The sequence below is a fragment of the Varanus komodoensis genome, unplaced genomic scaffold (assembly GCF_004798865.1).
Source record: "Varanus komodoensis strain SLA01 unplaced genomic scaffold, ASM479886v1 scaffold19, whole genome shotgun sequence".
NCBI classification, from domain to species: Eukaryota; Metazoa; Chordata; class Lepidosauria; order Squamata; family Varanidae; genus Varanus; species Varanus komodoensis.
This window is the reverse complement of record NW_025335550.1, coordinates 11935361-11946868: the sequence shown is the minus strand read 5'-3', so window position 1 is coordinate 11946868 and position 11508 is coordinate 11935361. Positions and strand designations below refer to the sequence as shown.

Genomic DNA, 11508 nt, shown 5'->3' with positions numbered 1-11508 from the left:
AGGCAGCCCGGCAGGCAGGCGCCCCGCCTCACCCGGTGCTCGGGGGGCACCGCGAAGAAGCCGCCGCCGCGCAGTCGCTTCAGCCTCAGCGTCTCCGGCTCCTGCTCCGCGGAGGCGGCCTCCGCCATGGCCGCCGCCGCCGCCGCCTGGCCCGTCCGCGCTCCGGGCGCAGCCGAGGCCCGCGCGCGCCCCCTGCCGGCCGCCCTCCCTCCCTCCGCGTGGGGGCCGCGGCTCCCGCCCTCCCCAGGCAGGCGTGCAGCGCAGCCGGGGGGCTTCCGGAGGCCGTGGGAAGGAAGGCGACCCGCGTGTTGCCTGGAAGCGACAGCAGCGAAGGGGGGGAGACGGGGCAGGCCGGCCGATCCCCTTCAGAGGGGCCCCCACCGCGGCTCCCGCCCTCCCCAGCTCGCGCGGACGCACTCAGGCCCGCTCCGTTTACGGTTCATCTCGCGAAGGGTCGACGAACTCGAAAATAAGAACCGAAGCGGTTCAGGCTCTCATGCCACTGCTGTAATGGCTGGACTGATGTAGTGCATTGATCTTTGTCCTATTTTAGTGGCATTTTGTTTGCTTTCTGTCTGGAAGCCACCCGGGAAGACTGTTTGGAGGCCAAAGGGCAGGGTGCAGATTTGCTTCTGTAAAGACAGGCAGGCAGAGCCATAATATTAAACATGTTCAAATGCTCTGGCTTGCCATGGCAGGGTTGCTATAGCAACCCAGGGCTTGCTAAAAGGTGTTTGGAAGAAAAGCGAAAGGAAATCCAAGGATCCATGTGCTGGCTCCGCCTTCCACTCACGGCCTTTAGGGGCTCACAAGCCCAAATCCAACCCACAGCGAAGGAGCCCTGAAGGCAACACATTTCAGGGTGCAAGTTCAGCACCGTTCCCTGGCTCCGGGGCATTTAAGCAAGCTTCATGCAGCGATCCAGACACATGTGGGCTCGGGAAGACGGCTTCTGGTTGCCCCCCCTCGCGCCCGACGTGCAGCGCACCTCTCCTGGGCAAACACAAGCCACATGTCCCCAAGCGCTTCATGGAGGGGCCTTCATGGCTCCCTGGCCGGCCTTCCAGCTGTGACGCCTCAGCAGTGCCCAGCAAAGCACACCCGTCCAGGCAGGCACGGTCTGTTTTTAACTGGGGATCTTCAGACATTTACCAAACATATTTATTTGGAAGTGACTATCCAACTCCATCATTTACATTTGGCTGTGCTATGCCCTCCGACGCCTGCTCCACGTGTGTCCGCGAAGAGTGGCCCCCCGGCGAGGGATTCCCAGGCGGTGCGAGGCAGCCCAGCACTGGCCGCCAGCCCCCCTGCCGGGTCCGTGCAGCACCATCGGTGCTCCGGTGCCCGCCCTCACTTCTCCTCTTCTTCTGTCCCGCTCTTGTACGCGTCTATTGTGCTGGGCTTGGAGTGCACGGTGTACGGCCCGTAGTCCTCAGAATCCCGGATGGTTCTGGTGTCGGGGAGTTCATCGGCGAGACTGCTGAGCAGCACTTCTTCCGAGGGCCCCGTGACAATGATCTTCGGGATAAGCTTCTTCTTTTTGGCAAGTTTATCGGCAGATACTGCAAGGAAGGAACAAGGCAGCTCTGAGTGTCAAGGGGAAATGGCGCCACATTCCCAGCAATCCGGGAGCGAACGACGGTCAAGGCAGCCTTGCGCAACTTCGCATCCTCCCGCTGTGTGGGACGGCAACAGGTTGAAGGTTAGAGAAGGCCGCTTGAAGGTGACCTGCTGCAGCCGGAGGGCATGTGCTGACATTCACACATGCGCAACTGTTTCCCTTCTGAAGGAGACCCACTAAATGCTACTGAAGGGATTTTGGCTCTCTGGATTTAACCATCTAGTGCCCACTCTGCCTTCCTCCCAGCTTTGATGGCCTGGGGTTTTGCCTCAGTCGCCACATAAACAGCGGATACGGTTCTCTCTCTCTCCTCCACCACCCTCCCCTGCTCGGCTGGGGCCAAGGGCTCCCCAGCTCACAGCCTCCTCTCTCACCTTCTGCCTGCATCGGATGGGGCGGCGTTTTCTTTGCTCCTTTGGATGTGGAGGGCTGAATGCTTGAGTGCGTGTGCAAGCTCTGGTCTTGAATGGCCTGCTTGGAATCTTTGGTCTTGCTGCTCTCTAGATTTCTATGAATGTGAACTGCAAAGGAAAAATCAAGTGAGAAGGAATGGAAGGGGAAACAATGGTGAGCCAGCACATCCCTTTCCCTCGCTTCTCTGAGGACCAACAACACGAGTCACCTGGTGGGATCAGAGGCTGCGATGAGTCTGTGCTGAGGGTTTCAGACCTCAAGCCCACAGCCTGTTCTTCTCTGCCACTGGGAGCCTCTCAGAGGAGCCCAGCTTTGCACAAGGCGCATCCAGTGATGGAAATTCTCTGCGGTGGCGCCCAACCTATGGAATTCACTCCCCAAAGAGGTCCGCCTGGCACCGTCGTTACTGGTTTTTCGGCGCCAGGTAAAGACCTTTTTATTTAAACATCATTTCAATTGTTAAAACATATGATCTGGCCTGGGCAACTTCTTCTTCCTTCTCTTTCTCCTCCTATATTTTTATTTTATACTGATAATTTTAATTTTGTATTTGTAAATCAATGTATTTTTTGTATTGTTATATTTAATGGTAATTTATTATGTACTATTGTATTTCAATGTATTTTATCATGTTGCAAGCCGCCCCGAGGTTTCGGCAAGGGGCGGCATAGAAATGCTATAATAATAATAATAATAATAATAATAAAAAAATGAACTGGATGTTGGACACTGCCATGCAAAGCAGCGTGTTGATCCGTGGGCAGGTGGGGGAGCGCAGCCCAGCAAGAGGAGAGAAATCTTTGGCATCACTGTGGGTGCCTCACAGCTTACCGGGGCACCCAATGTTATTAGTTTGAAAGCGTAATGGGAAAAAGCAAGGAAGGGGCAGGAATAATCTGGCTGTGGCTGGGTCTGTTTTGGATCTCAGCAAAGCAAGAGAATGGCACGGCCTGGGCCACAGCCTCCCCAACTTTCTGCTTGTTGGCATTCGCGACGAGGGCACCCTCCTCTCTGTCTGAAGTGGCACAATCCGTTCTGCCGCCTCTGGTTTGATAGTTCCATCCCGCAGCTGCCCTTTCCCGTGTAGCGACCAGGCCTCCCCCCACCTCCCAGGTGAAATGGCATTTTCTCCAAACAGAGGGGGTGGGGACCCTCCTCCCACCCACCTTCGAAAAGTCCTAGCCATGAAGACTTTGCTCGTGCTCCTGCCAGCCGGTGCTCGGCCGTCCCCCGCAGCCTCCTTGGCCGTCCTGCTGTAAACGAGCGCGCCTTACCTCCTGCCACATCCTCATGCTTGCTCTGAGACCGCCCCATAGATGAGCCAAGAGGCCTCCCCCCCTCCCGGGCACAGCCGCATCCTCGCCTGCACTGCCTGGGTGCTTTTGTGACTCGGCAGCAGCCACTGCCATCATCATCACAGAAGCAGGGCAGCAGAGGGGAGGCCCTCCTCCGGCCGGCTGGCCGGCCCTGCCCTCCGAGCCGGTGGGCCCACCGAGCCCACCTCGGAGGAGGAGGAGTGTGGCCGCAGCACGGGTCCGTCTGCAGGTGACGGAGGCCGGCCGCGAACGCGAGCAGCCCAGCCGAAGACGCGGGGCCCGGTGGGGAGGCTCAGGGCATGTGGCGGCCCGGGTTCGAGGGGCCCTGGAGCCAGCTGCGACCTGCCCCACCCCACCCCACCCCACCCCACCCTCCAGCGCGGTGGCTGCGTCGCTCGCCCGCCAGCCCTTTAAGTCTCCAAAACGGGCGGCGCAGCGCCAGGACCGCGCTGGGCGGGGGGGGGGGGGTCCCCATTTGGCCGCGGGCCTCGCTGGGGCCAGGGGCCACTCGGCTGGTCCACCGCCGAGGCGGCTGCCTTGCCGCGAGCACAGCGGGAGCCCCGCGGGCACCTCGGCCCTTCCCGGCAGCCGCAGGCGCGGCCCGGCGAGGCCATGGCAGCGACGGTGGCGAGCCACGCCGCCCACCCGCATCCCCATCCTGGCGCCCCCACGTGCCGCGGCGCGGGGGCGGGGCGGGGCGGGGGCGAAGCGCTGCGAGGGAAGGCCGCGCGCGCTTCTCTCCGTTGCCACAGCAACCGCCCGCAGCGCGCGCCCTTCAGTCCACGCATGCGCCTTCGACGACCGGCGTCTTCCGCCAGGTAAGGGTGCGACCGCGCAAGTGGGCGGAAGCGGAAGTGGGAGGGGAGGATCCCGGAAGTGCTGGCAGAAGGAAGTCGGCTGAGGAGCCCAGCCAGGATGGACGGTGAGGGGGCTGCTCGTTCGCTCCTGGGGGTATCGGGTGACGTCCCGCGGAGCCGGGACTGGGAGTGGCGCCTCCACGGAGGCAGTGCTGGCCGCGGGGGTGGCCCCGGGCTTCTCCCCGCCGTTGAGCCCCGCGCAGGAGCGTCGCGTGTTTTCCTTCTCCCTCCGCGTCCTCTTTCCTTTTACGTTGCGTCTTGAGGGGTTGGGGAAGCGCTGTCTTATGCCTGGGCCCTGGGAGGTGCTCCGGGGTCTTTGGCTGAAGGAGAGTAGAATAAGAATGCATTTGTTAATAACTGAATATTGGTGCCGCGCATGCATGCTGCGAATGGCTGAGGCTGGAGGTGGACTCGCTAATGTTCAGCGGGGCTCTTGGCTGAAGGGCCCACCCTCCCCGCCCGAACGTGCCTCTTTGCCTACCTGCCAGGGTTGCTCGCTTCCCTCCACTGGCCCCAGTGCACAGCACCGGGGTCGTGAGACTTGACAGGTGAGGAGGCCCGTATTCAGTCCCCAGCCCAGGAACCTCCCCAGGAAAGCCGTGGCGCCCCCGCCCCCCTGCAGTGCATGTGGAGGCTGGGCTAAGGGCTCGAGTCAGTTGGCTGTGCTTCACGGCCTTGTGCAGCGCTCTGCTGGCGTGTGGGTTGCTCTTGGAGGCACGGTGGGTGGCCCTGTCCGTGGGAGTGGGGGATGCTGGGTTGAGGACCGACCCTGAAGTTCTGCAAGAGATGGATGCTTGGCCTTGGTGTCTTGGCAGCGCTGACGGTCTTCTTGGTACACGGCACTGTTCTTGTTCCGGCTCTTTGCTTGCAGCCCATAGCAGAATCTAGGCCAGCGATGGCGAACCTTCCACAGACCAAGTGCCCAAACATCATTTTAATTGTTAAAACATATGATCTGGCCAGGGCAACTTCTTCTTCCTTCTCTTTCTCCTCCTATATTTTTATTTACTTAATTTATACTGATAATTTTAATCTTATATTTGTAAATCAATGTATTTTTTGTATTTTTGTATTTAATGGCAATTTATTATGTGCTATTATATTTCAATGTATTTTATCGTGTTGTAAGCCGCCCTGAGGTTTCGGCAAGGGGCGGCGTAGAAATGTTATAATAATAATAATAATAATAATAATAACTGCAACCCGAAACCCACTTATTTACCGCAAAGGGCCAACACTGCAATAAAACCTGAAAACGGAGGTTTTAGTTTGTCGGGGGGAAACCCACAGCGGGTCCAAGCAAATATATATATCTTTGCTAGTGCACTGACCAGCCATGCGAAAGCTCAGATGTGTCGTGGCTCATGAGTCGTGACTCGTGACATCACCTGGCACCGCTACTCCTTCTCGAGTGTGCGCATGGCCCCCATGTGTGCAGTTATCTGATGCTCGCCTGCTGGGGCGACGCTGGGGCGACTTGACCCACGTGCCGACAGAGAGGGCTCTGCATGCCCACTGTGGCACGTGTGGAGACCTGGCTTAAGGCAGTGAGTTGGTCAATACTCCTTTGAGCCCCTGGAATTCCAAATTCCCCCAAGCAGCGGCACCCGTGAACGGCATGTTCAAGGCCTTCAGACACAAATCCTTCAGCAGAATCTGAACATGTTTTCTGCAGGATTTCATTTCCTGTTGCTGCCGGCTAGTCAGGTGCCCCAGTTCCTGAGCTCCACCCTGGCTGCAGGCAGACCGGGACTCTTGGCAGGTGATTAACCTCCAGGGAGGTGTGAGAAGGCAGAGTAAGGAGGAGCATGTGACTTTTGCTTCCAAAATGGAGCGCTGAAGTCTGGGGAGAGAGCTGTGGTCCTTTCCAGGGAGGCTAACAGGTGTCTTACTGCATGAGTTTTTTTACTGTATTAAATAATTTAGACTTCACAGAATCAGTCTCATAATTATGTGTGTCGGATGAATTTGGACTCTGCAAAACTTGTGAGAGGCCTAAAAGTTTGTCTCCAAGGTACCACAAAGATTCTGTCGGAACACAGAAGTTAGAAAATATAATTTTAGCCACAAATGGAAAAGCTTGAGGAGCTGGCCCCCCGCGTAGAGCTGAAGGCATTTCATGCATGTAGCTTTCAGTAAAGTTTTTGGTCCTGCATACAGTCCAGCACACTGGACCTTTCCAGATGTGGAAATGGGGAAGAGCACCCGGTTTGGACCTCTCCGGGGCGAAAGGACGGGCGTGCGCGTGAATCCCCTTCCTACTGAGCCGCCTTTCATTCCTGAGATCTTCCACCTGTTCTCTTTCTCTTCACAGATACACTCTTCCAGCTGAAGGTGAGTGGGGGCAGAATAAATGCTCTCTCTGGTCCCTAATCAAGGGCAGGATGCTGTTTTGTGGGTCTCCCCCACTGAGGAAGAGATGCGTCTTCTCGTGGGGGAGCTGTGGAGGCGGCTGCTCGCATTTGGTGAGGGAGCGCTGCCTTTCCCAGGCTGAGGGTTTGCTTCCTGGGTTAGCAGGATGCCAGCCTGTGGCTGTGCAGGGAATGCTGGGAAGGCCCCTTTGAGTCGGGCTGCTCTTGCCATAGTCGCCGCTGAGCGTTCGGCGCCAGAGGCACCTCCTCTTCCACCAGCCGTGGCAATGCCAGCAAGACCGAACTGTGTCCTGGCCCCGAGCCGTGAGCTGAGAAGGGCTGCAGCTCTGCCAGGGAGGGGCGGGGGGAAAGCTGTCCCAAGAAGACCTCTGAGGCCGGATCAGACCCGTGGCCTCCACAGTGGGAGCTGTGGGGAAGTGCACTTCGCAGGCAGCCGAGCTTCTGCCTCTCTCTCTCTCCAGTTTACAGCCAAGCAGCTGGAGAAGCTGTCCAAGAAGGCGGAGAAGGACTCCAAAACCGAACAGGCCAAAGTCAAAAAGGTGAGGGAGCCAAATGCAGAGGAGGACAGTCGTTGTCCGAGGCCACCTGGGAAGGCTGAGCATCTAGCCCTTCCATGCCACCACGCACTTGCTCTCTCTTGGGTTCCGGCCATTGATGATTCCGGCTCGCTGCAGTTCCTCTGTCGCACTTACTGCCCGCTCTGGAGCGTTTCCTCTTCCTTCCATGCTTCCCTCCTTGATCGTTTGGCTTCGTCCTCATCTGGATCACAAGCCATCCAGACAGGGCCTCCTGCATGCCAAGCCGCCCCAGCGCTCACCACACCCATCAGGGAGACTGGGAGCGAGCTCAGGCAGGGCCGGGGGACCCTGCGTGGCACAGAACGCCCCCTCTCGATCACCGGGAGCACGGCTGCATCCAGCTTCTGGTGGGAAGCGTTCATTTTGGGATTCTGCAGGTGCTCCTCGCCAGGGCTGTGCTTTCACGAGGGTGAAAAAGCTGCTCCTCAGAGAGAGCTCTCGCTTCTAAACATGAAGCTGAGCTTCCTGCCGTGAACCCATTTGCAGCCTTTAAACTGCCCAGCTGTGGCCCCTGCGGGAAGCGCAGGGTTGCTCTTGCTGTCAGTTCTCGTTGCTCGTGAGGCCCCTTCCTGCCCTGCTCCGTCTTCGTCCGTTGGCGTGAAAGGGTTCCCGGGAGCTGCTGCGGCGCTGGCGTGGTGCTGGGCTTGTGGCGAGCGGGCCAAGCGGTTCATCCCCAGCCTTCCCGCTTTGCGTGCTCCAGGCTCTTCAGCAGAAGAACGTTGAGTGTGCCCGCGTCTACGCAGAGAATGCCATCCGGAAGAAGAACGAGGGGCTGAACTGGCTCCGCATGGCCTCCCGTGTGGACGCCGTGGCCTCCAAGGTCCAGACGGCCGTGACCATGAAGGGGGTAAGAAGCCCTGCCTTAACCACGGAGTGGAGCAGCCGCTGCCTCCCTCCCCTCGTTGTTTTTCTGCTTAAGCCCACGAGGAAATGTTTCCGGGCTGGAGGCAAGGGGGGCAGGGCCAGAAGAGCAGGCAGTGCCGGCAAACCGCCGCCTCCAGCTCTCCTGCTGTCACTGCGGCCTTGGGGGAGGCGTTTCAGCCCCTCTTCAGTGGGGAGAAAACTGCTCCCACCCCCATGGCCTCCAAACCCTCCCTGGGCTCCGGCCCCAGCTCCGTGGGAGGCCCTGATGGCTTTGCCCCCGGAGCAAGCGCAAGCCTTTCCGGACTCTCCTCAGGTGACTAAGAACATGGCCCAGGTCACCAAGGCGCTGGACAAGGCGCTCAGCTCGATGGACCTGCAGAAGGTCTCCGCTGTGATGGACAAGTTCGAGCAGCAGGTGCAGAACCTGGACGTGCACACGTCGGTGAGTGCCGGGCGCGCGGCGGGGGGGGAGCGGCCGGCGCGCCGTGCTGAGCGGGGCGTGCCGCCTCTGGGGCAGCCGGCACAGCCGGGACCTTCGGAGGGACTTGTGGGCACCCGCTCGCAGCAGGCGGCCTGGGTCGACTGGCCTGTTCGCAGTCGGCTGCTGTGGTCGGCAGGGCAGCTCACAAAACACTCATTTCCCGGGAGGCAAAGGGAGCCGAGGCAGAAAGCCGCCGCAGGGCTCCGAAGCGCAGGGCCTCCTCCTGGGCCCAAATGAAGGTGGCGCTTGGGGGAGCCCTTTGTTCTGCAGCCAGTTGAAACACGCCTTCCTCCAATGAAAAGTGGGGGGCAGGGAGTCTTGCGGGTGCCCGGGCAGGGGTCCTCGGGCACTGTTTTGGAGGCGCCACGTTCCCCAACGGCAGGGTCACCCCTGCCGCTGCCCAGCCTCCACCGCCTCCTGCACCGGCATCCCGCTTCCTGCTGGCGTCGGTGCAGTTCCGTCCAAATGCGAAGGGCCAGTGCGGGAATTTTTCGCACGGTGTGCATACACCTGTTGGGCCCGTTCCTGGGTCCACGGGCAGGAAAGGAGGGTGTTTCTCGCCTTCCGTGGGGCGCTTTGCAGACGGAGCACCCCACCCAGCGTTTTTTCCTCCAACGCGGCTGGAGGGAGGGAGGCTCGCCTCGAGTGCCGGGGAGGCTGGCGCAGGGGAGAGGCCGCGGGCTCAGCCCCGTGCTCGGACGCGGCTTGTCGGACCGCTTCCTTTCCCCGCCCCCAGCTGAGCCTGTCCCTTCGCAGGTGATGGAGGACTCCATGAGCTCCGCCACGACGCTGACCACCCCCCAGGAGCAGGTGGACAGCCTCATCGTGCAGATCGCCGAGGAGAACGGCCTGGAGATCATGGACCAGCTGAGCCAGCTGCCCGAGGGGGCCTCGGCGGTGGGCGAGAGCTCGACGCGCTCCCAGGAGGACCAGCTCTCGCGGAGGTGGGCTGGCTTCCCAGGGCCCGTCCCGCAGGCCTTAATCGGTCGCTGATGTTCGGACGGGCAGATTTATCAGCGCGCTCTGGGGGGGGAGGGCGTGTGAACTGTGTGGGCAGAGGACCTGGATGCTGAAGGTGCGGGGGGCACTTGCGTGGGTCGTGGGCTGGCGGCCCCACCGGCCCAGTTGCTGCGATGGAAGGGTAGCCGCTGGGAAAGGAGCCCCTTGTTCTGTATCCCATCCCTGGGAGATGGAATCGGATGCCTCGATGCGCCAGCCACCCTCTGGCATTCCCTGGCTGAGGGGCGGCTGCGTTGAGCTCCCTGACGGGCCTCTTTGCAGGCTGGGTCAGCCGGCACGGACAGGGAGGCTGCGGCCCCTGTGCTGGCCCCTTTTTCCGCTTGCGGCCCCCACTCGGGTCCCTGCGCTGACCCTCTCGCAGGAACCATGGCAGTCCAGCCCTCGCATGGCCTGTGCTTGCTGGGTTCATGCAGGTCGTGTGGGCCAAGACCCGATGACAGACCCAGGCAGACCTGGCCCCGGGTGCTCGCACCCTGAAACAGCCCCTTCCCACTGCGTCCGGCACTCCCCTCTCCTCCGTTGATGGTCTTCCCCGTCTCACTTTCCTTTCCAGGCTGGCCGCCTTGCGGAATTAGCTGCCGCTCGCCCCCACGAACTGTCGCTTCTGCCTTGTTCACCTATGATTTGTGGGGCTGCCGTGCGAGGCTCCTGCCCTCCTACCCCCCGGTTCTCCCCTCCACGGCCAGAAAGAGGGCTGGCCCTCCCGCTGCTCCCGGCCTCCCCACACGGTGCTGGCAGCCCTTCTCGGAAGGAGCCGTGGGAGGGCGGACGTCTGCATGAGCCCCCAGGACAAGGAGCGGGAGGTGGGGGCCCTTTCCCTGGGACGGCCCCCCTTGCTCCGCCTCCACTTTCCAGGCTGCATGTCCCATCATCCCCCGTGTCTGGAGCCTGCCGGATGAGAAGGACGGGCGCACGGCATTGGGTGAGAGCAAGCCTGTGGGCATCCTTGGGTGGGCCCGGCGCCCCCGTGCCTTCTTCCCATTTCTTGTTCCTTCTTGCCACGCTGGATCCTGGGGGGGCCCCCGGAGGCCCGGCTTGTCGGGAGCGAGTCTGTGCAGCAGGTGGACGTGTCGCTTTCGTGGCAGCTGCTTTGGATTTGCACACCGTCACGTGGCCTTGGAAGACAAGCCCCGGCACCTCCCACCCCCCACTCGCTCCCAGGACCACCCTGCGCCCCCTGCCCGGGCTGCCTTCTCTCGGCAGTGGCCCCTCCTCCCCGACGTTTTCCCGGCCGGCAGAGGCCTCCCCACGCACGGCCCCCTGGGCCGCTCCCCTCGCGGTGCCCTCAGCCCCGGGCAACCGCTGGGCTCCGAGCCTTTTCGGGGGCCAGCCGTGCGGTTCCCCAGGAGGACACGCCGACCTTTGGCAGAGCTGCTCCGACCCTTCCTGCCCCCCTGCAGAAAGCGGCCCTCCCCAAGCAGGTGCCCTCGGACGCATGGGCTGCGGCTGCCGTCACTCTCGGCCCGTGTACGTGGGGCACCGGCTGGGGCAGGCCGGCATCGGGAGAACTCCCCGCTTTGGAGCCGCGTGGGGAAGCCGTTCCCCAGGCAGAGCCTGTGGAGGGGGGGCTCCCGTTTCCTTCCCCTGCCCCCCCGTCGGCCGGGGCCGCTTTGCACTGCACTTAACCTGACAGCCCTTTTGTAGAGAGGCAGGTTCCCCACCTCTCTCTCTTTCTCTCTCTCGGTCTCTTGGGAAAATGTGTCCTTTGCCTTTCTTTCTTAAAAAAAACACATTAAAGCGGATGCCGTCGGTTTTTTTGGATAAGCAGGTCCTCGCGGAGCGGCCGTCCCCTGGCGGTGGCCGGGCCCCTGCGCGCCCTCGGGCCGGGGCGGGGGGCAGTCTGTGTTGCCGGGGTGGCCGGGCCGCAGCCGCTCCCTTTCCGCCCGGGCGCTCAGCCCGGCCTTCTCAGGCCGCCGGGAGCTCAGCGGCCCCTCTTGAGAGCCGGCCGCAAGAGGATTTTGCCCAGGTGGGACGCGCCCCAG

At 61.4% G+C, this 11508-nt stretch overlaps 3 protein-coding genes across 4 annotated transcripts in view; 1 reads left to right on the top strand and 2 right to left on the bottom strand.

The window, feature by feature from the left end:
- CDK10 (cyclin dependent kinase 10) overlaps window positions 1-136 on the bottom strand; it is a 5665-nt gene extending 5529 nt beyond the window's left edge. The window contains exon 1 of the mRNA XM_044427838.1: window positions 33-136. Coding sequence (XP_044283773.1) covers window positions 33-128 — 96 coding nt within the window. The 5' untranslated portion in view covers window positions 129-136. The remainder of the gene's footprint in view (window positions 1-32) is intronic.
- Window positions 137-1143: 1007 nt separating this feature from the next.
- On the bottom strand, window positions 1144-3427 carry SPATA33 (spermatogenesis associated 33). The gene is made up of 3 exons (XM_044427844.1): window positions 3205-3427; window positions 1999-2145; window positions 1144-1565 (listed from the first exon to the last, which is right to left on the bottom strand). The coding sequence occupies exons 1-3, from the start codon at window positions 3350-3352 to the stop codon at window positions 1354-1356; spliced, it is 507 nt and encodes a 168-aa protein (XP_044283779.1). The 5' UTR covers window positions 3353-3427; the 3' UTR covers window positions 1144-1353.
- Window positions 3428-4230: 803 nt separating this feature from the next.
- Window positions 4231-10786, top strand: CHMP1A (charged multivesicular body protein 1A). 2 transcript variants are annotated; one of them, XM_044427841.1, is made up of 7 exons: window positions 4231-4276; window positions 6526-6545; window positions 7045-7122; window positions 7862-8008; window positions 8339-8467; window positions 9263-9450; window positions 10080-10783. In XM_044427841.1, the coding sequence occupies exons 1-7, from the start codon at window positions 4270-4272 to the stop codon at window positions 10099-10101; spliced, it is 591 nt and encodes a 196-aa protein (XP_044283776.1). In that variant the 5' UTR covers window positions 4231-4269; the 3' UTR covers window positions 10102-10783. The 2 variants fall into 2 exon arrangements, with proteins under 2 accessions (XP_044283776.1, XP_044283775.1); XM_044427840.1 differs by lacking the exons at window positions 4231-4276; window positions 6526-6545 and adding an exon at window positions 6566-6676 and having other exon boundaries at window positions 10080-10786.
- The last annotated feature ends 722 nt before the right edge of the window (window positions 10787-11508 follow it).